Genomic DNA, 25,341 nt, shown 5'->3' on the forward strand with positions numbered 1-25,341 from the left:
GCAGATGCATGCAGGGCCGGGCGAGCAAGTGGTAGGGCTGAAGGGGCGGATGTTGTGAGATCAGATGGCCGGGGGACGAATCTGGTGATTGACGCGGCCCCGCTTTGTGGCTCCGCGGACGAACCGGCGTGCCTGCCAAGAGTGCGCGATGGCTGCTGCCTTCCGCGGAGGTGCCACCACGCATCCTCCCATACTGCGAAATGCCGACCCCTCTTGCTAGACACCGCTTCCTCCCTCGCTTCCGGGCAGTAGGACTCACAATCTGTCCGGCATGGGAAGCATTGGCCTCAACCGCCCTCCCACGCCGCCGCGCCGAATCGATTCAGCTGTCGTTGCGAGTCCGATGGCTGACCGGGCCCAACAGCATACGTATCCTCCTCCTCCACGCCAAACACTCCTCGTCTTCAGCTCTTGCAAATCTTATGCTTACGGCCTCGCGGTCATCACAAGCACCATCGCACGGGTTCGATGCTGCGAAGCGAGGCGAGGCCACAAATCCGCACCGGTCCGCCCCTCCTCCGACACGGCGACATTTGAGACCCGAGACTTGAGATACGGAATGTTCTGCGACTGGGGCGGAATGCCGGCCTAGCACAGGTTCTAGGCTCTGACAGTGAGAGACTAAGTGTTTGGCATAGATTGCGCCTTGCGAGAGGAACCCTCCGCTTTTACGTGCCATTCGTCCCCTGGCACTTGCCACTCAGACCGCCCAGAGCCCCCAGATGGCCTTAAGAAAGAGATGACAGAACGCGTATGGACTTCGGCGTGGGATGAGGGCGAAGCCGGTCCGGGCTATGTGCGTTGGATATCCCCATCAGTCCCTTGTGCAACGTCCTGTCCAGGGACACCCCACTGTTACTCAATGCGCAACACCACCATATTAGGGCGCACCAGAATTGCCTGCCTCAGGCAACCCTCGGATATTGAACAGTCAAACATCTCGGTGTCTGGGCTCTGATCCTCACCGGCCCGTTGCAGAACGCTACGACGGCGAAACCGCCCCTGCATGAATTCCACCTCGACTCCGGCATGCAATGCCTACTTCTACCACAAACTTTTTTATATCTGTCAGAACTTTCTTGCAACTACGCGTTGGGGTAGTAGCCGTAGTCGATCCTTCGGTACATGGGACGCCTGGATCCATGTGATCGGCATCGCCGACAGTTTCTCCACAGCCCTACCCGTGAAAAGGCAGTGGATCACGAGTAAGTTCCATGGGACGACTATTTCGCATTGTTGCGCCATGTTGCGCCATGGTCGGATCGCCTACTCATTTGAGACAATGTCAAGGAAAAAGCTAAGAGTGATTGGCTACTTAATTGTGGCAAGGCTGACCCTTCTACTTGGCTGCATCCCGCGCGCCGAAAGCGCCGATATCGAACTCTCAGGTCAACCCTCCGAAACTACCGCTGCTGTTGGAGCGAACAACGTGACTTGCCTCGAGCTAATACTTGTTGCCCGACGCGCTAGAACACGTTCTCTCTCTCTCCTCGCAATACGACGTAGACGGACATCGCAGCTTCATAGTGTTCCCTCTACACAGGATTCCACGCCGACGAACAGTAGTACCATTAGATAGGCGACCTCGGCATCAAGGCCCCGACCACCAACATCCATTCGCTCCGCGAGGTCCGCGAGGAGGATCTCAGTCTTGCGCGCCCACCTCCTGGAGGTCCCAACGTCCAATTCTCACCACGGCGACTAGCCGGGGTTCCCCGGGCCGGTTCGCAAGGGTGTCGTGGGAAGCAGGCACTTGCGCTACATCTTGCGGTAGGAAATTCTTCGGATTTTAGCCTTCACCGTGCAAATAAGATTGTTCATAGCTGATTATACGTGCCATTCTACGTGCCTATGAAGGAGTACACCTCGCGGGTCAGAACACGACTGTACTAAACGGCATGGAACAGGTTGTGGCGCACATCTGATGTGGCTGAGGGGGGCTTGACATCCTCGCGAATCGACTTGGCGATCTACCTACCGCAGCGTCATAGATCGGACAGGGACGGGATCGTCGCGATGCATCGTGAAGGCGCGATTGGAGCTAAGCTCGGCGTCGCGGCTTCTCCTTTTCTCCTTTCCCTACTGTAGACAGTCTGCTTTCGCTGCATGCACAGAGAACTCTCCCTCCACAATGCCGCCAAAACGCAAAGCAAAGGCGGCCAACGCAACCGCATACACCGACCCAGCAGGCACCGCGCCAAACAAGCGCTCCAAAGCGTCGAAGCCAGCAGCCGCAAACGGCCAATCTCCTGCCAATGGAGAAACAGGACGCGGCGATACAGAACACCAAGACGAAGAACACCCAGATGCAGAAAAAGAAGCACCGCACTTCGACCACTCGCGCCCGGAAGAACGCACCGGCATCGTAGACCGTCGCTTCTACCCCGCGGAAATGAGCAATGAGCGCTGCGCGCTGTACAACGCCGACGCGATCCCGCGGCCGATCGAGCTGCTCAACCGCGCCCTCGACGCGACGAGAGCGCAAAGAGAGCGGGTGAGGAACGCAGAGCCGGGCGCGGCGGTGGTGCATTGGTTCAAGCGGGATTTACGCATCAGGGATAACACGGGGTTGAGCAGGGCGGCGCAGCTGGCGAGGGAGAAGGGCGTCGGTGTCATTGGGGTGTGGATTCTCAGCCCGCGCGATTGGGAGGCGCATTTGGTTAGTCCTGCGAAATGTGATTTTGAAATTAGGACTGTGGGGGTGCTGGGGAGGGAGCTGGCGGAGTTGGATGTACCGCTGTTTGTGGAGTGCGTTGGGGAGCGCGGGGATGTGGAGAGGAGGTTGGTGGAGGTGTGTGAGGAGTGGGGTGTGAAGAATGTGTTTTGCAATCTGGAGTACGAACCTGATGAGTTGAGGAGGGAGACGCAGCTGGTGAAGTTGTGCGCGGAGAAAGGCATTAATTTCGAGCCGCAGCACGACGATTGCGTTGTCCCGCCGGGCAGTCTGAGGACGGGCGGTGGACGGCAGTATGCGGTGTATACCCCGTGGTATCGGAGCTGGGTGGCTCACCTACACGCGCACCCGCATCTGCTCGATGAGAGGCCGCTGCCTGGGAGGAATCCGCCGGGCTTCAGAGACAGGTTCAAGCACCTGTTTGACATGCCGGTCCCCCCAGCTCCCGCGTCTAAAGGCCTCTCCACCGAGGAAAAGGAGCGCTTCGCACGCCTCTGGCCGGCGGGTGAAGGCGCGGCTCTCGACCGCTTGCAGCTGTTTCTGACGGAGAAGATCGGCCGGTATCAGGCAACGCGCAATTTCCCCTCGGCGAACAGCACCGCGTGCGTGAGTGTGCATCATGCCGCGGGTACGTTGGCGGCGCGTACGAGCGTGAGGATGGCAAGGGATGTGAATAGTACGAAGAAGCTGGATGGCGGCATTGAGGGGATACGCGGCTGGATTAGCGAGGTTGCTTGGAGGGACTTTTACAGGCATGTCCTTGTGCATTGGCCGTATGTCTGGTACGTTACCTTTCCTCTTCCCCCTTACCATGAGACTCTCATTCTGATTTGGCGGGCTAGCATGAACAAACCCTTCAAATTCGAATACACAAACATCGAATGGGAGTACAGCGACGCGCACTTCCGAGCCTGGACCGAGGGAAAAACCGGCTACCCCATCGTCGACGCGGCGATGCGATGCCTGAACCACACGGCCTACATGCACAACCGCCTCCGCATGGTCACCGCGTCCTTTCTCGCTAAACATCTTCTGCTCGACTGGCGCTGTGGTGAGCAGTACTTCATCAGCCATCTTATCGACGGCGATTTCGCGAGTAATAATGGCGGCTGGGGGTTTGCGAGCTCGACGGGCGTGGATCCGCAGCCGTATTTTCGCGTGTTTAATCCGTGGTGTACGTATTCTATGCTTCTACTCTGATGTGTTTTGCTGGAGTACTGACGAGAAGTGTGTAGTGCAGAGCGAGAAGTTCGATGCTGATGGGGAGTTTATCAGGAAGTGGGTGCCTGAGCTGCAGGGCGTGGAGGGTATGGCTATTCATAACCCGTACGAGCATGGGGGGAAGGCGGCCGAGGTTGCGAGGAGGAATGGCTATCCGAAGCCGATTGTGGAGCATAAGTTCGCGAGGGAGAGGTGTTTGATGAGGTATAAGGCGGGCATTGGGAGGGATACTGCATGAATACTTCTCTACTGTTGGAACTTGTGGACCGACCTCTTTGGGACGTGGTTGTAAGGGAGCTTGGAGTTTTGCGGATCTTGGAGTATCTGCTTTGGCATAATCTTACTTATCGGGCCTTCAATGGATGACAGCCTGTATTGCATTCGACGGGTGATGGATAGACGGTGACAGAGCACGTTTGGTGTCGGGTTTTTCTCCGAGGGGCAGGGTGGCTTGCGCGGCCGAATGCAGGGCGAGAATTGGGATCGGGTGCGGTCGGGCAGCATGTGAGAGTGCGACGGCAACTAGGATTAAGGATTAGGGTTAGTAGGACGTTGTTGTTAGAGCTCAAGCTAGAGCTGGGGTTGGTGTTGGTGTTGGAGGTGGCTGGTGGTTGATGCGCACGGTTGGGGAACACCTGTGGGCGCGTGGCGGCTTCCCCGCGGCCGGCAACTGTCCGAAACGACCCGAGCACGCGAGCAAACCTCAACACCTCCCATCGCTTCGATGCTTATTTCGCGCATTGCTACCATCCAACATGCCCTCTTCGCAAAGCACTAGCTACTCCAGATAACGGCCGTTGTCTAGCCTGGTTGTCCACGGCGGCTGTCAGGCACCAACGCTCCCATTAGCATTCGTGCAATGATCCAGGGAAGAGACAAATTTCCAGCAGCACTCCAATACCATCTTTCGGCGGTTGCAACGGGACAACGCTTTCCGCCCAGAACCTCGTGGTCTCTAATCCGCTGGCTCTACCGCTTAGATACATGGCCGGCGCGAACACCGTGCTACACGTTCCACCCGCAAACATGGACGACGCGACGGCGGTCGAAAGAAGCCCGAGCAAGACGCTCGGCTGACGCTATCGTCAGCCCGCCTGCACGCCTCTGTCCTTGGCTGTCGTACGCGCCGTTTTTCCTCTCTCGGCGCACAAGGAATGGCTGAAGCTTCTGCAAATACGGTGAGCTTCAGCTCAACCGAGAATGCTTGCCGGCGGGGTGGACTGCCAAGCTGTCGGCCAAGCGGACGGCAGGCGTGCCTCGGCGGGAGCTTTTCCTGGTTCAAGTCCTGCTGAGGTGTTACACCGAAGGCTTCTTCTACGCCATCCGGGACGCAAGAAATGGCTGTGTACCGTTGCTTCCAGGACGCGCTGACGATGGTTGGCGTCCCCGCACCGATATTCCTCGCGTACGACACAAACAGCGGAGAAAGTCGGATCCCCGTGGGGTCATGGGCCTGGACGTGCACCCTCCCGCGAATGTACCTCCTACTGGACGCGACATGATCGTCGTCGATGGAGTTGTTTCTGCTTCCGTTTCCTCGCCCGTACGTTGGGTGCGCCCGGTCCGCCGAAGTGCTTAGTTGCCTTGGCTGCCTGAGCGTGGGCTCACTGAGCATGCGTCTTGCTCTTGACCTGCTACTCTGGGCCACTTGGCATCCCTTGGCTCGTCACACCCTCCGAGATGCGGTACAATCATCCTGCGAGCCCAACGAGCGACAGGCGTGTTCCCATGGCGGGAACCCCGCCGAAGCTTGCCCCGCTGGCTATATATGTGAGCAACTGGTCCCCGCTTGAAAATCCGCATGCTGGATCCTGCTGGGACCTTTGGTTATCGAGCAGTCACCACTTGTAACAGTCTTTCTTTCCAATTTCCAACTCGTCATGGCTACCGGCTATGACCCTGCGGACCCTCTGGCTAAGGGCACCTTCGCCACAGCCAAGCAAGGCTGGAAAGACCTCTTCATCTGGAAGCAGCGAGTTGTCGTCACAAACGACTTCGGCGAAGAGCACACGGAATGGCAAGCACCTGCTCCATTGAAGAACCCTATCAGCCTCTTCGCGCAGCTTAATGCCAAGGACTGGACATACTTTCTGGTTGGCTTCAGCGCATGGGCCGCAGATGCTTTCGACTTCCATGCCCTCTCAATCCAGACAACCAAACTCGCCAAGTACTATCATCGGACCAACACAGACATTACCACCGCCATCACTCTTACCCTGCTTCTTCGCTCCGTCGGTGCCGCCATCTTTGGCCTTGCTGGAGACAAGTTCGGCCGAAAATGGCCGATGGTGATGAACATGATCGTCCTGGGTCTCTTACAGATCGCGACCATCTACTCGGCGACCTTCCAGCAGTTTCTTGCAGTCCGAAGCCTGTTTGGATTGTTCATGGGTGGAGTGTACGGTAACGCTATTGCGATGGCCTTGGAGAATTGCCCGTAAGCTTATCCTAATCTATGCGGTTACCAAGCTAACATCCGTCGTAGTGTGAACGCGAGAGGCTTGATGAGCGGCATCCTCCAGCAGGGCTATTCCTTCGGCTATGTACTTGCGGCTTGCGTGAACCTCGGAGTCGGTGGCTCAACGAATTCTTGGAAAACAGTCTTCTGGGTCGGCGCTGGACTCTCCATCGGCATTGGGTTTGTTCGTGCCTGCTTCCCTGAGTCCAAGCAGTTCATCGAGGCCAGGAAGGCTGGCAAGCGAGCAAAGGCCCCCGACGTCTTCTGGCAGGAGACCAAGAAGATGCTGCGCCAGGAATGGAGAATGTGCATTTACTGCATCATCTTGATGACATGGGTGAGTCTGCCGGGCCAGGGTGTCTGATATCAAACGGTCACGGAGCTGACTCTCTCCAGTTCAATTACTATTCGCATACTAGTCAGGACAGCTACACGACCTTCATGCTTACGCAGAAGGCGCTTCCCTCCGCCGGAGCTACTCGCGCCTCCATCCTCATGAAGACGGGCGCGTGCGTTGGCGGAACCATTATCGGATACCTCTCTCAGTGGTTTGGTCGACGCCGGACTATCATTTGCGCCGCGATCATCTCCGCCTGCCTTATCCCTGCTTGGATTCTTCCCACAACTGAGGGTGGCCTCTCAGCATCTGGGTTTATGATCCAATTTTTCGTCCAAGGTGCCTGGGGAGTCATCCCGATCCACCTGAACGAGCTGTCTCCTCCGGCTTTCCGATCTAGTTTCCCTGGTGTTACATACCAGCTGGGGAACATGATCTCATCGCCTTCCGCTCAAATCGTCAACGCCATCGCCGAGAGCCACTCCGTGAAGTCGAGCAACGGAAAGCCGGCTTCGGCTTATGGACCAGTTATGGGGGTAGCGACAGCCATCATTGCTCTCGGCATTGCGGTTACCACAGCTTTGGGTCCCGAGAAGAGGGGCCGTCATTTCGAGACTGTCGGTCCGCCAGTTGCTGAGGTGGTTGCGAAGGACATCGAGGAGGGTCGCGTTAGTTACGAGAAAGCGGAAACTAGGGCTACCGAAACTGTGGATGAAGAGACGGGGTCCACAGACAGAGACACTGAGAAGAAGTGATCTGCAGAGGCAGGTGGATGACAAGGCCGATAGTCGCAGTGGGCGAAGGCGGCCCGTCTGAGGAGAATACTGCCGGATAGTGCCATCACTCTACACTCGACATATACCGCCATGTAGGACTAAATAATACCACACTCGTTTCACCTTCAAAACCCCGGGGAGCTGATATGACCCTCAAGTCCTCGCTTCGGATCACTCATGCTGGCAGCCCTCGTTTCTGGGCGTGGCGCTGACTCGTTGTCGAGTAGTTTACTAACGCAACTAGTCACTAGCTCAGCCTCTCAGTAGGATACGCGACCACCCCGCCTTCGGCCGTTTTTCTACAGCCGACATCCCTCATTCTCGTTCCAGGACTCTGGAACCCTCCCGGGCGCCGTCAGCAACGCCTACTCGATTCTTACGTTCTGCCTTTTCGACTAATCCGAAGTGTCCTCGCTACTGCTGAGATGGCTATGCAGGATAGTACTGCGGGTGTAACAGGCGGGGCAGGAGATGCGACTTCGACCCAGAACACGCAGTATGATCAGATCGGCACACGCTACAATTCCATGCATGACCTGCCTGCTGTGCAACCCGAGCGACCATCTGTTGTTGCTGCCTTAGGGGACATCAAAGGGAAACGATGCCTTGGTGCGTTGTCTTGAGTCTCTCGTTGGATCGGGCCATCCCCACTCTCTAGACCAGATGCACGTGATAACTGAATACTCCAAATTCCACACCTCCCTTCCAAGACTGATGTTCAGCTTAAGAATCCGGTAACACTATGCTAACCGACTCCTCCTGCACACAGACCTCGCCTGCGGCACAGGCCGCTACACCGCCCTCCTCGCCTCCCTCGGCGCCTCCTCCGTCCACGGCTACGACATCTCCGCCGCCATGATCGCCGGCGCGCTCGCCACCTACCCGCCTTCCGCCCACCCCACCCTCCACTTCTCCGTCGCAGACTGCAGCAAGCCCGAAAACATCCCCGCCTCGCCCCCCTTCGACGTCATCTTCGCCGGCTGGTTCCTCAACTACGCTGGCACCGAGGCCGAGCTCGTTAGCATGTTCAAAGCCATCGCGCAGAACCTCGCCCCCGGCGGGCGGTTCATCGGCATCACGACGAATGTGCACGACGAGCGGATGAAGGAGCCGAAGATGGCGTTTTATGGCCTCGATGTGCTGGTTTTGGAGGAGCGGTATGTGGCGCCGGATACGGGGAGGGAGGTCGGGATTAGGGCGCGTGTGGTCGCGCATACGCAGCCTGTGGTGCAGTTTGATGTTTTTCAGTTTAGGAAAGAGGTTTATGAGAGGTGTGCGGCAGAGGCGGGGTTGAGGTTGGGCTGGAGGGATGCGGTGGTGCCGGACGAGAGGAAGGAGGGGGGCTATTGGGAGAGGTGGCTAGAGAGGCCGACGTTTGTTATTGTTGAGGCTATCAGGGCGTAGGGAGGGGGTTTGCGTCGGGGTTGGGGCGAGGGGGCGGTTGGATGGTAGATGGTGGGTGGTGGGTAGGTGATATGGTTAAGACGTTTGCAATCTGAGTTCTCGTTCCTCTCTCACATCCTGTCCTATTCGAGATTACGGGATTTCGACTTCTCTATGCTTCTACGGTTTCCGATTCCACGGGTCGGCCCTGGCTGAATACAGATATAAAGGAGGAACGCATAGGAAACGCTATGACCTGCATTTCGAGCACTTCCTGCTGACCTACCAATTCCTGTATTGTACCAGGACGAGGTGAAGCCTTCACTGTCGGCGGACCTACCCCGGCACTGCCCTGTGCGCGTTCTCAACGCCCTATGTATATAAACCTCTCCCGACCCCACTTCTGCATTTTGATATCAACACACGCCTCGACCGCAAGCTCAACCGGCCCCTCGCCTTCCCGCCCAACCACCACAATGCCCCCGCTATGGGACCCGCTCGTCGTCCTCAACATCGCCGCCGACAACAAGTGCCTGGGCCACCTCATACGCGACCCCGCTTCCACCTGCAAGAAGCTGCTGTCTGCCCACAACACGGCGGAGAAGCACCGCTACCTCGATCTCCTGGCGCATTGTAGCCCGCAGAATGTCACCGTTGAGCACTTCTGGTTGCTGCTTGGGGTTGGGTTGTGCAAGACTCATGCGCGTCAGGCGGAGGAGATTGCTCGCGGGTATATGCAGGTGGTGGAGGGTGTGCTGGCGGCACGACCAACGGGAGTAGGAGTTCAGGAGACTGGTGCTCAGGTGGGAGGTGGTGACAAAGATGACGGAGAAGCAGCTGAGTCCTCCACCGAGCCGCCGCCGCCTACCCAAGGTACGCAGCTTGCTGGGGAACTCGACGCAATGGACATCGACTCCCCGCCGTCCTCTCAGCCAGAGCCTGAGCCCGAGCCCGAGCTCACCCCTGCCCAGCAGATCATCCGCGAGCTGCGGCGCCTCGACCATGTCATGGAGCTCCCACATGACCCTTATGAACACCTGTGGCGCAACCCAGCGCCCGCCAACCAGCAAAATCAAGACGCTGGCCAGATTATGGACGGCAATCCCTCCAACGCCCTGTCCGAGACTGACAGCGTTGGACCCTTTGCAGTACCCTCCTCGCCCATTCCGTTCTCAGCGGGTGAATTGAGCCCTCGACCCCCACCTTCCCCTTCGTCATCTGGCGACACAACCATGGAAGCCCGTCTGCGCCCGCGTCCATCACCACCTCAACGCCGCGCCCCTGTACCCCAACCCGCAGGATCCCCACCGCCTGCACCAGCCAGCACTCGCGCGGCTCGTTCCCGCCGTAGTATCCTCGCGGGACTCCCACCACGCCCACGTAACTTGCCTAGCGTCTTTGACCAGCCAGGTGGCTCGCGGAACCTGCGCAAGCGCCTCTTCCGTGGTCCGTCGGTTGAGGTGTCTATTGAGGATATGTATGCCCATATGCGGGCTACTGAGGCGCACGCGCAGCGCGTTCAACAGGAGACTCGGGAACGCATTGCGGCGGCTCGGGAGGCGGAGATGCGAGCTGCGGAGCAGATTCGCACCGTGCGAGAGCGATTTCGTACCGCCGAGGAGCGAGCGCGCGTCGCAGAAGAGCAGGCTCGCATCACAGAAGAGCAGGCTCGTATCGCGGAAGGGCAAGCTCGCATCGCGGCGGAGCATGTCCGAATGGCGGCAGAGCGAGCTCATTATGCTGGACAGGAAGCCAGCGCCGCTGAAGAGCAAGCCCGCAATGCCGAAGCAGAAGCTCGTGCCGCCCAACTGCAGGCCGATGAGCAAGATCGCAAGGCGAAAGAAGAAGCCCGCAAAGCCGTGGACCGATTGCGCCGCAAGCTCCGAAAACCCGCATACCAGACACAGCTCCAGCAGCGCTGCGAAACCCACGTTCCCCGCCGCCCCTTCACCGAGGAGTGCACCGTTTGCCAAGAACCCATGGACGGCAGTGACCCTGGAAACCTGTGGTGGTGCATGGCAGGTTGCGGCAATAGTTTCCATACTGCTTGCATCAGCGAGTGGCTGAAGGAGCACCCGACTTGTGGTCTTTGCCGCCATCCTTGGAGCCACGAGCTGTGTGCTTGCCATCCGCTCCTTGCTCGGTTCAAGTAAACACTAGGAGGGATCCACAGACTACCTGACTGAGGTAAGATCGGATTCCTGTTTCACTGTATCGCAGTTTTATTCTAATTTTGTTCAAGTAACCAGCCTTTGAAGAGGTTACTCTCCTTTCGCCCCTTCCCTCGTCCACAACGCCCCCGGGACATCCACGTACCATTGCTTCGGAGGATTGACGCATGCAATATTACAATCCACTTTCACAAATTGGCTTTATGATTCTCGACTGCGGTGTAATTGAATTGGGTGACAGTGCGACGAATTTGAAGGAGGTGTGACATAACGGTTGAGGGTGCCTCCACTTCTTGTTCTATAATTTTCAGACAGCACTACTAGCCACACATCTGCTTCAATCCAGACTGTTACCTGTTACGAGAATATACCACCACATTCCCATGTCCGCCAGACCAAGTCCCGCATCCTTCCCCATTGTTCACCGCGTCCAATTACAATGTTCCACAATGTATCCAATTCACCTCCTACCTTCTATATCAACTCCCCTTCCCTTAACACACCCCGCCATCAATCCCAAGCCCCCCTTCCTATACCGTCCCATCCCACAAAAATGGTAGCCCACTCCCAGCGCCCCACCACCATCAGCTCCAAGCCCAGAAAAATCACCAAGCCCAAGCCCAAGACCTCCAAGCCCAAGCCCCTCAAGTCCAAGTCCACGCCCAACCTCACAGACTCCTCCTCCGCCCACCTCACCCGCCTCTTCCCCCCTCCCACCCTTACCTCCCCCGGCGCCATCACAGACGCCGGCTTCGGCGTCGGCAAAGCCGCCGGAGAAACCGAGCCCTTCCCGCCTTTCGTAGACGAGCGGATGGATGTAGGTGTAGGTGCTGAGCACCACTGCATGGCGTGCTGCGAGCACGCGCTGTGTGAGGAGATGCGGAGGACGTATGAAAGCAGGGCGAGAACGTATGGGAGTAGACGCATTGTGGTGGAGTGTAGGACGTATGAGACTTGTCGGCGGGTTAGGAGGAGGAGGTTAGGGCTGAGGAGGCTGTGGTGAGGGTGAGGAGGGGATGGGATGAGGGGAGTAGAGTCCGTCGGCGTTCTGTACACTTCGCAAATGTCCTCGTCGACTCACGCTCTTTAGGAGCGGGGTGTGTGGATGTAGGAGTGTGTGTTGGTGGGTAATGTGGGGATGGTGCTGGCGAGATAGTTCGAAAGGGAGTGTGGATTGCCGTTCTGGATGCTAGGATGAGATCAGGCTTCGTGCTTGATAGATCTGCGAGTAGGTCTGTCTGTAGCAGCAGCGAGCTCAACTATACGAATTCGCCATTAATCGACTTAGATTGCAGATATGAAGATCTTTCCCCTGGTAATGGCTTGGATGCTGGACATGCTGATAGCCTTTGGAGTATCTTCTCACAAATAATAGCATAAAAGGCTGAGACGCTGGCTCGCCTACCGCAACTTATAGCTATTCCATTGTGTTGGTATAATATCCCTACGGTTAAACTCCTGTATACCTCCGTCCGCAGCAGCACATGTAAAATTCTAGAATTTAACTATATATTAGTACTACCTAATATATCCTTTTACTGCTTCTTAGTATACCGTCCACCTGCCTTACTAACTGTCTTACAGTACATGTCTCTTCGGAGCGTCCTGGACATAACCTGGAGCGATCTACAGAATATATTGTAATGGACCTCCTCTGTTCCAGATGGGAAGATTTCGTGAACGACATTCCTGAATAGAAAGTCCTTTGCAGACTGGTGCACAAAATAGACCGTATCTTCTCGAATCGTAAGGAATGAGCTACAAAGGCCAATGATCTCACGTAGTAACTCAACATCATCCGCCATATCCTCAAGCATCTCTAGAAGGCGGGAAGGCTAGGGACGACGTGGCTTGGTAGGCTGGAGTATATACGCATCCTTCCGTATTTGCCGACTACTACTTAACTATTCCTTTCATCTCTTACGCCCAGGTGCCTACTTCAACATCGGCCTCGCTGATCTGGAAGGGTACTCGGGTCTAATTTACGGCTCTTGCGAGACAATGTCTACTATTCAAACCCTGCAACAAGCAAGGCTATTTCCAGCCATATTAAGGTACTATATCCGACGGTTTCGTCTTGAATGGAGTATTCTATTACGTGGTTTTCTAGTCGGATTGCATTTCGTCATGTATAGAAATATCCTACTTGAGATGAACGAAGTAAACATCGAACTTGAAGGAGAATTTGACGCGACTTTTAGTGACTTGGGTCTCGTAAAGCTTAAATTGGCAGCTTTTTTGTCAGCACGAAATCGCCATTGGATGCACCAAATCTGGAGCCCCACTGGCCTTTCATACGCCATCCGCCGGTTTCAGTCTCCTCAACCATTCCCTCATACATCCAGCCATGACTGGGATATAGCTTCACGAATCGGACAGTCCTTCCACTCTTGACCTGACCATGGATATCAAACTTCGCGACCTCGTCTGTTCCGCAACCTTCGAACAGCGTTACATCCTTCTTCAGCATGCTCAGAGACTTATTACTGGCCTCATCGACCTTGAACGAAGTGGGCTCCTTGTAATCGGGGCGGGATACCCCATAATCATAGGTGTAGTGTCCTTCCCACTCCCCGACGAGAGCGTTCTGCCACCACTCGAGATCGCGGTTCTCGTCGTCGCGGGGGGCGCTGACCTGGGTGTCCGTGCCTGCATCTTCAGACAGATCATCCTCTATTCCGGAGTCGTTGCCCTCTTCTTTCGGCACGGCATCATCATGCTCTGGAACAGTAGCATTCCCCTTTCCTATACTGTCGGTGTCGGCATCTGCATCTAAGGCGCCATGTGCGATCAGCATCCTCGTCAGGTCGGTGCGGCTCATGCCCCCCCTATTCCCGGCGCTCTCCAGAGCGGTCAGTAGAGCGATCCCGCTCTTGTCAGCCGCCGGGCGCTGGCCCTTCTCCAGCATTAGCGCCACGAGCTCACGCGAGTTCTGGTAGACAGCCATTAGCAGAGGGGACATGGGCGACGACGACGAAGAGAATCGCGACCACGCCGCGGCACCGCTGAATCGAATCTGGCGATAGACATCGGCTCCTCGCTGCAGAAGCAGTGTGACCACGTCTAGCGCCCGGTTGGCTACCGCTATGGGTAGAATCGCATCAGGAACGATATCCCTTGCTGCGGTATAGGATCGCCAGATGGTATCCAAAGCCATTGCCTTCTGAGTATCGGTGCCCCAAGACATAGTTGCGATCGTGTGCTCCTCGTCATCGGACCAAAGCACCACGCGATCAGGTAGACTGGTCAAGTCCGTATCCGAGGTCTTCGGCTTCTGTATGCACTCTACGAGCGTGTTGAAGAGATCCTCCCGATCCGACCTAATGGCCAACTCCAAGATATCCCGGACATCGTCGACGCTGAGACCTGACCGTATAGAAGACTTCAGCAGCGAGTCGACGAGACTCGCGTCTCCGGTGTCCAACGCCGCGGCAAATAACTCGGAGACCGCAGCATCATTAGCGCGTATGGTTTCTTGCTTGCTAAACAACTCGATCACGTCCTTGGAACATTCCTGCGCCGCCACGCCACAGGGTGTCATAATGTCGGTACCCCCTTCTTTTCCCAGGGGAGAGGCACCGTGAGCTAAAAGAAGCTCGGCGACTGCTTTAGAGTCGGTTTGAGCGGCATAGTGCAATGGCGTCCATCCGAAATTGTCCGTTTTATCCACCTTTATAGTACTTTGCTTGAGTAGCAGCCGTGTCAGTGCTGCTGAGCCTTCGTAACAGGCCACATGCAGCGCCGTCAAACCCCATCGGTTGGATAGGCACGGATCTGCGTGATGCTCGAGCAAAAGCTGGACCATAGGCTCGCCCCGGGATTCGACGGCGAGTAGTAGAGGAGTTTCGTTATTGCGAATTCGCTCGTTCACGTTGACGCCGCTTTTGAGGAGAAACTCAACAACTTTAAGGTGGTCCCGCGTTATCGCCCGAACTAGGGGCGACCGACCAGACTTGGGCTTCAAGTTCATGTCGGCACCCGCCTCAATGAGCCTTCTGACCATGTCAAGAGACCCGAGGGCGCAGGCGTGGTACAGCGCCGTCTTCCCATCTCCATCGACGGCGTCCAGCTCCCCACAGGCATCAACAAGCTGACCAAAGATGTCGTTCGATCCGAGCACGACCGCCGCAATCAGGGGTGTGCCGTACCTTCCGCCTGTTTCAGAGGGATTGGCCTTATGCTTGAGCAATATCTTCACTGCTGCTCCCTCTCCATTCACGACGGCTGCTTGGAGGGGATTTCCCAACTCTCCTCCCCCTAGGGAGCAGCCGCTTGGATTGCGGTCGATCAGCCGCTGCAAAACCTCGGTGAGGCCAAGCATCGCAGCATAGTAAACTGGATTCGGGCTAATTTCATCCTTTTTGGCGAAGTCGGACACTTTGGATTTCTCGTCCTCTGACTCGGTCCCTGAATCTTCACGATCGGACCCGCTCACTGAACCCTCGCCATCTGACATGTCGGAAGTATCAGCTTCAGGAATTTCCAGGCTCTCGTAGCCACTATCAGCACGCTTGCCAGCACCCGGCCGCCGTAACGTGCCAGTTGCATCACGACTTGTCTCGTGCAAGTGCCTTTCGAACATCTCAGCCCAGATCCTCCAATTCTGTGTGCTGAAGAGTCCCCACAAAATCTCTGAGGTTTCAGCCCTACTATCGCTGCCTTCGCCTCGGAGATAGTGGTCGTGCCAGTTGGCGGCAGTGTAGGAAAAAAACGGATACGTCCGGCTGAAGGTGGACATGCTGGCAACGCCAGTCTGAGCCGCGTCGTCAAATTCGTCGTAGCACATGTATTGGAGACATAGGGAAGCGACCCAGTTGTGTTCGGTGGTCTCTGCCCCAAAGCAAAGCGTACGATTTGACGTCGGGACACGGGATGGGTTTTGTTGCAAATACTCCTTGACCGAGAAATGGACGAAGTGGATCGTGCACGCTTCCATCGGCGTGTCCTCGTAGGCTTTGCGCAGCTCAATAAGTGACCCACACGGCATACGTATATAGTTCTGAACGTACTCCTCGCTGACAGCCGCTTCTGCAAAGTCAGAGGGGAGGTCCTCGTGGGGGTATGTTGGGGGTTCCTCGTTGAAGGTGACAGCAAGCGCCTCGGTCATTTCGCGCACAGTCAGCGGTCGAGCAGCATAAAGAATCCATTTGAGAATCACGACCGCTCGAGCGGTATTGTCCCCATTGGGGTCGAGAATCTTGTCCAGTTCTGCCCGGTAAGCGCCGTATATCTCTCTAGGCGTTTTCTTCACCAAGTCCTTGACCCGCCTAGTCGTGGCGCCCTTCCCGAGCTTCTTGTCGATAAGGTAAATCCAAAGGAACATGCCGTCGCTTTTTTCAACAGCCTCGTCTGCCATTGCGCTCAGTGTTTTGTTCTTGCCAATTTTGTTCTCGAAGATGGTCTGCGAGTAGGACGACAAGTCCTGCTTTGTATCTTCCTTCGTGACCCCCTGCTCGATCAATTCCAACCTTTCTGGGTTCACGCAAGACTCCTTCAGAGCCGTGTCAATGTCCGGTTGATTACGACTCACCAGTAGGACTCGGATGCCCGTCCCCCGAATGGTTTCGGAGAGTCTCTGCAGAAAGTGAGCTCGGCATGGTTCTGTATCGTATTTGGATATCTTTGTATGAACGTCGAGGCATTCGTCGTACCCATCTATGACCAGAGTCCAATGGGAGCTCTGAGTCATCAGCTTGGAGAGAAGTGACCATAGGTAGTCTTGTTCAGCTTCCGAGGCAATGCTTCCGTCGTTGATATTCTGCTGCGCCTGCTCATCCTTCATAACCGTGCCCACAGCTTCGTCCACCCTGGCAACCAACTGCCAGATCCAGGACTTAAGAATGGCGAACGGGTGTCTCCTGGCAGAATCTTCTCCAGAACAGTAGAAAAACAGCACCCGGCCGTAGTTGCTGCTGTCCCCTTGCATGTGGTCAATGACCCTGGCGCACAGGACCGACTTGCCGAAACCGGCGGGAGCATGAATCCAAAGGATCTTGGATACTTTGCTGTCGTATTGGGACCACTTCTCGAATTTGGGGCTTGCCAGGAACCAGTCACACGTCGTTCCGTGTCGAAGATTGAAGGCCTTCTTTTGAGCACCATCTGTGACTATTGGCGCTAGCCACTCCCGGATCTGAGCCCGTTGTTCCTGGATAGCTTGTTTGGGCTTTGTGAGCACTTCGCACAGCTCTTTAAGATATGACATGGTCTCCCTGTGACGCTCCTCACTTTTCGCATTGCTCTCTGGCAGGAAAGTGTCAGTCCATCATACTCGTCTGGTTCTAGACCTCGCTTGCTGACAGGCAAGTCTAGTACATATACTAGTCACCTACCTTGCCACTTAGCCTCGTTTGATATACGGTACACACTGGTAATTTTTTCTGAAATACCATCCACTAATTCTTTGACGGCCAACTGTAAGCCTCGGAAGATTCCTTTTACCCATCGAACTAGGTGCATCCGGGTTAGTGCTTGCCGAAGTCATGGAGAATCCAGTGATGCGTCTTACCACCGGCGTTCTTGTCGAAGAACCTTCGGGCCATTGCCAGAAACTTCAATACTTGGACATATGTGTCGACAATTGTCCGAGAAAGCTCCGTGTTGAGCTCTGTAAGCTTAGAACGGGGCATGTCCCTTTCCACCTCTGCGACTTGCACTATGACGCGTGACACTATTTCGAGTCCGTCAGCCATCTTAGCATACGTCTCGAAGTCGCTGGCAGCAATCTGAATAACAAACATCAGCAACCCACCGGTCACGGCACGCCTCCATGGAAGGAACATTACCTCGATGAGAAACTTGACGCCAGCCCAAGGCAAAGCTGCGTGCATCGGATCGAAGCTGGCCACCATGTCTCCAACCTTCTCGAATCTCCTGAACCAGAACACGATCTTCTCGAGGATGTCTCGGACTTTAACCTCGCTCCCATCATTCCGTTTGAACAGCTTCAATTTCCATTTCTTCTCATCACATTCATTCTTCTTCTTTTCGAGGCACTGAGTGAAGTCTTGGACTTTGATGCGCAGTGCTTTGTTCAGGCCAAGCGTCGCCTTGTCACTAGCGCTAAGCCTGCGGAAGGCTTCGTCCCATCGACCGTAACGTGCGCTACATTACGACACATTAGCCTCTACGGCCTTTGACAACTGATAGCAAATTGCATCAATATGCAGGCATTCTTACCTGCGCCGAGCCTGCATATGCTGAATTGCCAACCGGGCCACCGCAATCTGCTCAACGGACAACGTACGATCAGACCTAGCCATTGCGCTGATGACCTGATTGTGTCTCAGGAGAGGGAATGCCGTGAATCAAATTGAAGAACCAAGAATATTTGGTGTTCATTCAGAGTACTTGGAATCCGAGAACCGCCTTGCCGGTGGTTAGATAGGAAAAGGCTTTGTCGGCAGCTTAAATCCCATCAGGACGAGCTCTACCTACTGCAAGGTTTCAGATTAGTAGAACGGGCTTGATTGGATCTTACGTTTCACAGACGGAGTTTTTGCGGGGATAGGTGCTAGATCAGTGTTCGGCTGCAGGAGGCTTCTCGTCTCGTGTCTTCATCAACCAATTACAGCCCTGTCATCAGACCACGAATGCAGCAAAAAGCGAAAGCTGAGCGTCCACAAAGCCCAGGATCTGCATTGTGACTCGTGAGATCTGTGGGGACCCGTCGAAAGGGTTCAACAAGCGATCCTGGGGGGCGGGTGAAACAGCAGGCTGATGGTAAGGCGTCGCCAATACACCATCCTCTCTACCCCACTCACAGATGCAGGACAGCTAGCCCACACCCGAGGCCGGCAGTCAAATGTCAACGGCACTTGTGGGCGGCGGTGTCTGATCAGATAAAGATAGGTTAGGTATTTCTCTAGAATAGGGCCAGAAATAGGCCCTTCTTGCGGTGGTAAAGTGCTTTGATGAACGTCGGTTTCAAGAGGCTGGAAATTAGAATGACACGAATGAGAGGGGTTAAGATTGTTCCCTGTAAAGGTTGATTTTCTCTCGCAGCTTGGCGTGTTTCCAGTTACATGGGGCGGTTTGCCCTGTTGCCTTCCTCTCGGAGGACCCAAATGCGCGGGTATGTATCTTCGGCTACATAAGCAGGGCCACGTTACATTCCCTGTTTGCGTCTGACCACCATTACCGATTTCGGCTAGCTGTCGGAAGTCCCTAATCTGCGAACGCTGAGGACTAGGCGATTAGGCGAACCGAGTACTTCACCGGAACAGCATTGGGCGAACCGAAAGAACGCCACGAAATTGCCGACAGCCCTTCCACGGGGGTGGGCTTGAAGGATGCTCGTTGATTGCTGGCCCTTTCAGCTGCTCCATGCTTTTTCCAACCCCCACTTCCGTTTCCGTTCCCTCGTATCAAGGCTCCGCCAATAAACTCATCCCATATCAATAATACCTCATAGTCACTGTGCTGGAATGGCTCCCTCACCGATGCTACAGAATTGTCACGTCGGTCATTTCCCATCCCTCGTATGATGGCTTCGAATAATCAAACTCCCTGGGCTTCTCCAATTGCAAATGTGAGTAATCCACACCTCTCACAATCCACGGACGGGGCGGTTCTGGGATCTCAACATCCCACCTACCAATTCGGAAATACGTCGACTCTCCTTTGCCTGTCAGGTAGAGGAGAAGGCACTGCCTTGTGGCATACGGCTCCTCGCCAAGGTAGCCATGCGAGATGTTACGGACGGAAAGACATAATATGCGCTCGTCGCCAAGGTCGATGCGAACGTCATCACATTCGAAATATACTGAACGTATACGCTGGTCGTCCTCGAAGAGGAGGTCGGTGACTCCTTGGACATTGTTAAACTCGTTCGTAGGGAGGCCGGCAGTAGCAGCGACTTCCTTCAGTCGCAGCGGTCGGTAGGCGAGGGTGACGGACCGAAGAATGTCCTCGCAGAACCGCGCCGTCTGTGTATCATTCTGAGCCAGGATCTGCTCTATCATACGATCGTAAAGCGGGTCTAGCCCGGGCGGCAGCTCCCGCAGCACTGTTCGCGTACGATACAGCGGCACACTCTCCAGCTCTTTGCAAACCAGCGATACCCACAGAAACGTGCCCTCTGCTTTTTTGCGGAGCAGCAGCTGCACCTCTGCTTGCGTCTCAGCATCGTGACTTTGTGCGGCGGCTAAGCGCTGCACCTTAAAGTCTACAAACGACGCGACCGCTTTCGACACGTGACTAGCGCTGAGCTCAAGGCTGACCTTGACGCCGAGCGAGTCGGGCTGCAGGAAACGCTCAATGTCTGGAACATTGCGGCTCGTCACCAGCCACTTGACTCTCGACCGCCAGGCTAGATTGTGGTCGGTGATGATGTGCAAGAGATCGGACAGTCCGGATGCGCACTCGTCGAGCGCGTCGACTAGAAGATACGTCAGTTGCAGAGAATCGCCGTTTAGGATGTCTGACAGAATCTCCCTCAGCGCATAGATGGCGCTGGACCCTCGAATAACTGCCGACCTGCAGTCTCGTACCGCTTCTGTACATGTCGTATGAGATCCTCTCTTTGCACCACGAGTAGGTAAATGAGCCCTCGGAGCACCGAGGCTGCGTTGTTCAGCTCCGACCTGGTGCTCTGGCAGAAGAAGTACGCTAGCAGACATGGCTGAGAGCTGGGCTTGGAGCTGAGCTTGGAGCTGAGCTTAGAGCTAACTTTTAGTTTGGCAAGAATCGTTGACATCGTCTTCTATGACAGTCCAGCCACATCTCCCTGAGACAGTTCGGCGATCAGACCCATCATCATCATCGTATTGCCTTTGCCCGGGTCGCCCTTAATCCACAGCAGTCGCGCGTCTACATGTGTCTTCCAGTGCTGGAACCCTGGGTCGTCCAGAATCCAGGCATAGCATTGTTTGAGCAGCCTGTCCTTGTCCTGTTCAATCCGTGTTCTGTCTTCGCGTGGGTCCGTGATTCTCAGGTCGCGGAGGCACTGGCTGGTTGCTAGCCCGCGGGGCCTGCTGGGAAAGTGCACGTCTCCATAGACGTTGCCGTAGATGTTCGTTGAATCGCCGTCGGCTCTGTTGCCAGTATACGCTGTAGGACCGTCAATGGGTGGTTTGCATTTACATGAATCTAGACGTTGATTTAACCTACAGCCGTATCACGCGCTCGCGGAGGAAGCTTACCGCGTTTTGCCTGCGGGGTTCGGTCAAGCATGGGTCCGAGGCGGTTCTGTGCCGTCTTTCAGCATGCAAGCGGCGGTCCGAGCGTCAGGGAAGAGGTTCACTGTTCTGCAGCCGTCGGTTTCGAGTCGATGTGACAAGCTCGAGGTAGAATGCTCCTGGACGGCTTTCAGACTAGGTGTTTCTAATCTAGTCTCTCCTCTTGAGAAGTGATGATATCCGCAGGATATTCCTTAAGACTTCACAATTTGCCTGGATCAGATGACTTCGTGCGACGATCGCGGACGCGGTGCCATGTAGGATCAGGACGCTAATCCCAACAAAGAAGGCCCTGCATCGCCGAATGCAAGCCACTCGCACCAAAATACGAGCACCATGCCCTCGATAAGTACAAACAATCCGCTTGCCCCTCCAAATCCTCAACCTCAATTCTTCCTACCTACCTCATTCCAATCTCCCCTCTCAATGGCCACCGACAAGAACCCACCTATAAGCGTCACCTCGACGCCTCCCGCCTTCCCAACACCCACGCCCACCCCTCCACCGTGTGACTCACAACCTGCAAAGCTAGAAACGCGCCTCCACCACGCGCGCCATCTCCTCGCGGACCCGGGCCTCGCAGCACGCATAACCGCCTTTGTAAACCACGGATATAAATACTTCAATCCGTCGCTGGAGGGTCGCTGGGTCATGAGCGACCGCTTCTCCTCGCCTACCGCTATCCACGACACCCTCGGAGCTGATGGGATCTTTGCCGTAACGTACGCCGACGACTTACCCGTCGCGTGTGCGAGCGTGAGCCGGTGGAACGGCGATATGGAAGGGCGCGGTGAGGAGGCGGGAGAGGAGGGGTGGGAGATTAAGACGGTGACGACGCGGATGGGGTGGATGAAGAAGGGGTTGGCGGGGCGGTGTATAGCGGAGTTGACGGAGGAGCTTGTGAGGCAGGAGAGGGAGAGGGGTAGGAATGGGAATGGAGAAGGGGAAGAGGACGGAAGGAGAAAGCTGAGACTCTGGATTCACGTGGTGGACGAGCTTAACTGGGAGTATTGGAGACGTAGGGGATGGGAGTATGTGCGAGGATACGAAAGGCCGGCGGGAGAGATGGGTTCGAAGCACGGGTTTCGGTTATTGGTTGCGTTCAAGGAGGTGGATATCGATGGGGGGCTAGGTAAAGATGCAAGGGCGAGGGGCGTACTTGATGGGCTGGGTAGACCCACGTGACTTGCTGTTCGAGATCTGAAGAAGACAAGAAGATACACCATGGGTAGAGAAGCGCAAACAAGCTCCTATTCATCTACAACTCTGCTCAATCTCCAACTGCTCGACTCTCCGCTATCACTCGCCAAAGCATCAACAAACCCCTCTATGCCTCATAGAGGACCTCCTTCTTCTCCTTCCTCGGCGGGCGGAAACCGCAGTACCTGCAGCTATCCGGATATCCAGTCCAGGGGCTGTTGGGTACCGGCTTACCACCCTGCGCCGTCCACATGTTGACAGGCTGCGGGTTCTGCCTGGCCTTGGGGTTAACACCAACATCGATAGTCGCATAAAGGCCGTCCTCAATCGTGCTGCCAATGAGAGAGATCTTCAACACTGGGTCATCACCGCCCTGCTTGCCCATGTTGAACAGCATGTCCTGGGCATTGGTCGTCTGGGCCTGCTTGTTGGTGTTGTAGGGAGCCGTCTTCTCGACCTGGCCGAGGAAGGTCTGCTCGACGTAGAATTGGCCGACGTGCGAGATGGTGCCGCCCTGGATGGTGTTGTTAGGGAGGAGAGTGGCGCCGTGGTGGATGATGGCTGTGGAGGGTTAGTGGACGCGGTCCCTTGATATGAGAGGGATGAAAGAGGACATACTGTGCAGATGGTTGGTTCGGCCAACATAGTGTCCTGGGATGAGGGTGATGAACGTGGCAGTTCCGTTCGTGCCCGTCTTCTGCAGGCCACGCAGGGCATTGGTTGCGATCGCGGTGGCGGAGCCGTCGCCGTTGCCGCGTGCTTGGACACCGGTGTACACGCCCTAACGCCGTTAGTATCGAGTTCCTATGCTGATCCTGGGAGGACTTACGGTGGAGTTGGTACCCCACATCTCAACGTAGGCATCAGTAACAGGTTTGCAGGTCGACGTGTCGACGACGTTGATATCCAAGTGCGTCACAGCGCCCTTCTCGCCGGTGAGGAGATCCTGGCGGATGAGCTCACCAATGACCCCTATGCCGCGTCAGTACACTTCATGAGATGTCCTGCAAGGGATCGCTTACAGTAGGGGCCCTCAGTGGCCTCGGGATCAAGGGTGCAAGCCGCGCTCACACCATACTCGTCCTCAACCTCGCCGACATCACGGCGAACAATATCCTCAGGCTTCGCAAAGCCGGCAGCAACTCGCAGCTCGTGCAGCCTAGCCTCACGCCTCAAGTGCTGCTCCCTGACCCAGCCGCTCTCCACAAGGTCCCTCTTGCATGACTGCACGGATCGTCGCTCGGGGTGGTCAAGATGGGCCTGCCTCCTGAGGATTTCCTTGTTGGTGTTGCCGCCCGGGTGGGCAACGACACCGGAGGCCAAAAGAGCGGCGGCGAAAGCCTGCGAGAAGTGAACCATGGCGATGTTGTCTCGAAGTCGTGAATCGAGTTGGCCAAGAGAACGAGACGCACGAAAGCCACGGCGACGGCGCCCTCTCTTATTATATGCCCGGTTGCCAGATGTTGCCTCTCGGGATATCTCCTGGGTTTGCCGACAGCCATCTGGACACCCGGATCTTACGCGTGCACTGCTTCTCTCCTTCCATCTCTTGCTCCTGCTGCTCAAAAGCTGCTATACAGCAACCAGGCCCACGAGATTGCTGGTCATAATCGCAGTTGCGCTGATAGGTTGTTGAAATGGAGCCAAGGCCGGTGAGCTTCGGCTAGATTGCGAAGAATGAATTGTGAGGACCATGCGGGGTCTTGGCGTCTGGGGTGCATGGTGGCACTTGGAAAAGCTTGACTGGGTAATTGGTGTGTCTGCGGCGAAGGTTCTTACGGAACATTAGCCGGTCCTATGGAGGTGGCGCGTTCTTTCACTCGGTAGTTGGAGAGACGATGAGGGGACATGTTGGGGGAGGGGAGGCGCTGAGGAGGGGGCGAATTGCGACTGAACGGTAGCTTCTGCCACTCTATTGCTTATAATCAGCACGACATGATTCGATAGCCATCGGGGGATGTCTCGTGTTGCGCATAGTGTCGTGATAGATGACACGCCGTCGTCTGAACTTTTGAGCACGTCAGGCTTCATGCCGACCTACCTTCTCCGTCCACGTTCGAGGCGACGTCTCTCGCCCTGTCTCCTCGAGCTGGCAACAATAGCGCATGCGCCTTGCGTCTCTCAAAAGCTTTCCTCGAGAAATCGCATTGTGTGTGCCCGGGTAGCAACCGGCTTGCGGAAAGGGAAGCCCATATTGACTCTCGGCACTTGGCTTTACCCCACAGTTCCGAGAGCCAAAGCCGACTGCGAGATTGATATTACATGCCACAGCATCGCACGTGCGCTCAGATCGGACCAAGCGCACTCTATCTTCATGCAGGAAAATTGCTTCGTGGCTATTCCGAGGAAGGTGGTATACAGAGCGGCAAAAGTGCCTCTGTGAAGCCAGGGTTTAGACGCCCGCTTCGTAGGAGTAAGATTTGGTACGGCCGCGCAGGTGTGGGCATCGGCGGTGTAAAACCGATGCAGTTGGGCAGCAGGTCGTACATTCGAAACAAGTTCTGGAAGCGCTGATCGATGGAAGTGCATGTTTTGATGAATTGCGTTGATCGCCCTGGTGCCGACCTAATTGCCTTCCGCGGGCTGGGACCGTCTTGAAGATTGATGTGCCTTCTTGGGGGCTTGGAAAGCGTCCTCCATCTTGACATATTGGCAGTCGACTGATCGAGGCATACTTTTGTGTCATTCCTCTTGCTGAATGAATGTGGTTTGGGTGCGCAGTCGATGGCCAAGGGCAGGCGAACTTTTCGCGGTTCCTCCTTGGCGACAGATGAAACTCCTTGCCCTCGCTCCTTGGCACGAGGTTGTTTCTCAAGCGGTAGTGGAAGAGATGAAGAGTAGAATGCTAGGTGTATCCGTTGCGATAGCGAAGGCGTCGTAGTTGGGACGGAGCGTTGGAGAGAGTGCGGGGAGACGCGATCGGGTCTAGCCTAACCGGCTCTA

General features: G+C 55.8%; 13 protein-coding genes across 13 annotated transcripts; 7 read left to right on the plus strand and 6 right to left on the minus strand.

Moving 5' to 3' along the window:
* The first annotated feature begins 779 nt into the window (after window positions 1-779).
* Window positions 780-1,855, plus strand: BU26DRAFT_348506 (uncharacterized protein). The gene has a single exon (XM_033822416.1). It carries the CDS (start codon window positions 1,007-1,009, stop codon window positions 1,577-1,579), a length of 573 nt encoding a protein of 190 aa, XP_033682474.1. The 5' UTR covers window positions 780-1,006; the 3' UTR covers window positions 1,580-1,855.
* BU26DRAFT_348500 (photolyase) lies at window positions 1,856-4,299 on the plus strand. Its single transcript, XM_033822415.1, has 3 exons — window positions 1,856-3,456; window positions 3,517-3,848; window positions 3,910-4,299. Exons 1-3 carry the CDS (start codon window positions 2,132-2,134, stop codon window positions 4,131-4,133), a joined length of 1,881 nt encoding a protein of 626 aa, XP_033682475.1. The 5' UTR covers window positions 1,856-2,131; the 3' UTR covers window positions 4,134-4,299.
* Window positions 4,300-4,740: 441 nt separating this feature from the next.
* Window positions 4,741-5,510, minus strand: BU26DRAFT_566448 (uncharacterized protein; the record flags this gene model as incomplete). Its single annotated transcript, XM_033833526.1, has 2 exons — window positions 4,741-4,968; window positions 5,019-5,510. 2 exons carry the CDS (start codon window positions 5,508-5,510, stop codon window positions 4,741-4,743), a joined length of 720 nt encoding a protein of 239 aa, XP_033682476.1.
* Window positions 5,511-5,775: 265 nt separating this feature from the next.
* BU26DRAFT_566449 (carboxylic acid transport protein) lies at window positions 5,776-7,445 on the plus strand (the record flags this gene model as incomplete). The annotated part of the gene is made up of 3 exons (XM_033833527.1): window positions 5,776-6,332; window positions 6,381-6,690; window positions 6,750-7,445. 3 exons carry the CDS (start codon window positions 5,776-5,778, stop codon window positions 7,443-7,445), a joined length of 1,563 nt encoding a protein of 520 aa, XP_033682477.1.
* Window positions 7,446-7,779: 334 nt separating this feature from the next.
* On the plus strand, window positions 7,780-8,870 carry BU26DRAFT_541421 (S-adenosyl-L-methionine-dependent methyltransferase; the record flags this gene model as incomplete). Its single annotated transcript, XM_033831597.1, has 2 exons — window positions 7,780-8,075; window positions 8,236-8,870. Exons 1-2 carry the CDS (start codon window positions 7,892-7,894, stop codon window positions 8,868-8,870), a joined length of 819 nt encoding a protein of 272 aa, XP_033682478.1. The 5' UTR covers window positions 7,780-7,891.
* Window positions 8,871-9,325: 455 nt separating this feature from the next.
* Window positions 9,326-11,002, plus strand: BU26DRAFT_506706 (uncharacterized protein; the record flags this gene model as incomplete). Its single annotated transcript, XM_033826938.1, has 1 exon — window positions 9,326-11,002. The coding sequence occupies one exon, from the start codon at window positions 9,326-9,328 to the stop codon at window positions 11,000-11,002; it is 1,677 nt and encodes a 558-aa protein (XP_033682479.1).
* Window positions 11,003-11,573: 571 nt separating this feature from the next.
* BU26DRAFT_566452 (uncharacterized protein) lies at window positions 11,574-12,023 on the plus strand (the record flags this gene model as incomplete). The annotated part of the gene is made up of 1 exon (XM_033833528.1): window positions 11,574-12,023. One exon carries the CDS (start codon window positions 11,574-11,576, stop codon window positions 12,021-12,023), a length of 450 nt encoding a protein of 149 aa, XP_033682480.1.
* A 2,571-nt stretch (window positions 12,024-14,594) lies between these two features.
* On the minus strand, window positions 14,595-14,948 carry BU26DRAFT_377649 (ankyrin repeat protein; the record flags this gene model as incomplete). Its single annotated transcript, XM_033822537.1, has 1 exon — window positions 14,595-14,948. A coding segment is annotated over one exon (354 nt), but the record flags the coding sequence as incomplete, so codon positions are not given.
* A 2,536-nt stretch (window positions 14,949-17,484) lies between these two features.
* On the minus strand, window positions 17,485-18,282 carry BU26DRAFT_506709 (uncharacterized protein; the record flags this gene model as incomplete). The annotated part of the gene is made up of 2 exons (XM_033826939.1): window positions 17,485-18,124; window positions 18,200-18,282. 2 exons carry the CDS (start codon window positions 18,280-18,282, stop codon window positions 17,485-17,487), a joined length of 723 nt encoding a protein of 240 aa, XP_033682482.1.
* Window positions 18,283-19,105: 823 nt separating this feature from the next.
* On the minus strand, window positions 19,106-20,785 carry BU26DRAFT_597405 (uncharacterized protein). The gene has a single exon (XM_033834997.1). It carries the CDS (start codon window positions 20,638-20,640, stop codon window positions 19,465-19,467), a length of 1,176 nt encoding a protein of 391 aa, XP_033682483.1. The 5' UTR covers window positions 20,641-20,785; the 3' UTR covers window positions 19,106-19,464.
* On the minus strand, window positions 20,724-21,193 carry BU26DRAFT_566454 (uncharacterized protein; the record flags this gene model as incomplete). The annotated part of the gene is made up of 2 exons (XM_033833529.1): window positions 20,724-21,070; window positions 21,163-21,193. The coding sequence occupies 2 exons, from the start codon at window positions 21,191-21,193 to the stop codon at window positions 20,724-20,726; spliced, it is 378 nt and encodes a 125-aa protein (XP_033682484.1).
* Window positions 21,194-21,577: 384 nt separating this feature from the next.
* On the plus strand, window positions 21,578-22,454 carry BU26DRAFT_348550 (uncharacterized protein). Its single transcript, XM_033822419.1, has one exon. The coding sequence runs from the start codon at window positions 21,625-21,627 to the stop codon at window positions 22,381-22,383; it is 759 nt and encodes a 252-aa protein (XP_033682485.1). The 5' UTR covers window positions 21,578-21,624; the 3' UTR covers window positions 22,384-22,454.
* Window positions 22,455-24,120, minus strand: BU26DRAFT_348549 (aromatic compound dioxygenase). The gene is made up of 4 exons (XM_033822418.1): window positions 23,421-24,120; window positions 23,228-23,370; window positions 23,017-23,179; window positions 22,455-22,959 (listed from the first exon to the last, which is right to left on the minus strand). The coding sequence occupies exons 1-4, from the start codon at window positions 23,755-23,757 to the stop codon at window positions 22,526-22,528; spliced, it is 1,077 nt and encodes a 358-aa protein (XP_033682486.1). The 5' UTR covers window positions 23,758-24,120; the 3' UTR covers window positions 22,455-22,525.
* Window positions 24,121-25,341: the final 1,221 nt, after the last annotated feature.

The sequence above is a fragment of the Trematosphaeria pertusa genome, assembly GCF_010094035.1.
Source record: "Trematosphaeria pertusa strain CBS 122368 unplaced genomic scaffold BU26scaffold_9, whole genome shotgun sequence".
NCBI classification, from domain to species: domain Eukaryota; kingdom Fungi; phylum Ascomycota; class Dothideomycetes; order Pleosporales; family Trematosphaeriaceae; genus Trematosphaeria; species Trematosphaeria pertusa.

Excerpts from the sequence above, each read along its gene's own strand:
- BU26DRAFT_348506 (XM_033822416.1), top strand. The coding sequence starts at position 1,007 with ATGAATTCCACCTCGACTCCGGCATGCAATGCCTACTTCTACCACAAA.
- BU26DRAFT_348500 (XM_033822415.1), top strand. The coding sequence starts at position 2,132 with ATGCCGCCAAAACGCAAAGCAAAGGCGGCCAACGCAACCGCATACACC. Across the intron at positions 3,457-3,516 it reads GTGCATTGGCCGTATGTCTG|CATGAACAAACCCTTCAAAT; the intron begins GTACGTTACCTT and ends TTGGCGGGCTAG. Across the intron at positions 3,849-3,909 it reads TCGCGTGTTTAATCCGTGGT|TGCAGAGCGAGAAGTTCGAT; the intron begins GTACGTATTCTA and ends AGAAGTGTGTAG.
- BU26DRAFT_597405 (XM_033834997.1), bottom strand. The coding sequence starts at position 20,640 with ATGTCTGCTAGCGTACTTCTTCTGCCAGAGCACCAGGTCGGAGCTGAA.
- BU26DRAFT_348550 (XM_033822419.1), top strand. The coding sequence starts at position 21,625 with ATGGCCACCGACAAGAACCCACCTATAAGCGTCACCTCGACGCCTCCC.
- BU26DRAFT_348549 (XM_033822418.1), bottom strand. The coding sequence starts at position 23,757 with ATGGTTCACTTCTCGCAGGCTTTCGCCGCCGCTCTTTTGGCCTCCGGT. Across the intron at positions 23,371-23,420 it reads GGCCACTGAGGGCCCCTACT|GGGTCATTGGTGAGCTCATC; the intron begins GTAAGCGATCCC and ends GACGCGGCATAG. Across the intron at positions 23,180-23,227 it reads TGTGGGGTACCAACTCCACC|GGCGTGTACACCGGTGTCCA; the intron begins GTAAGTCCTCCC and ends TAACGGCGTTAG.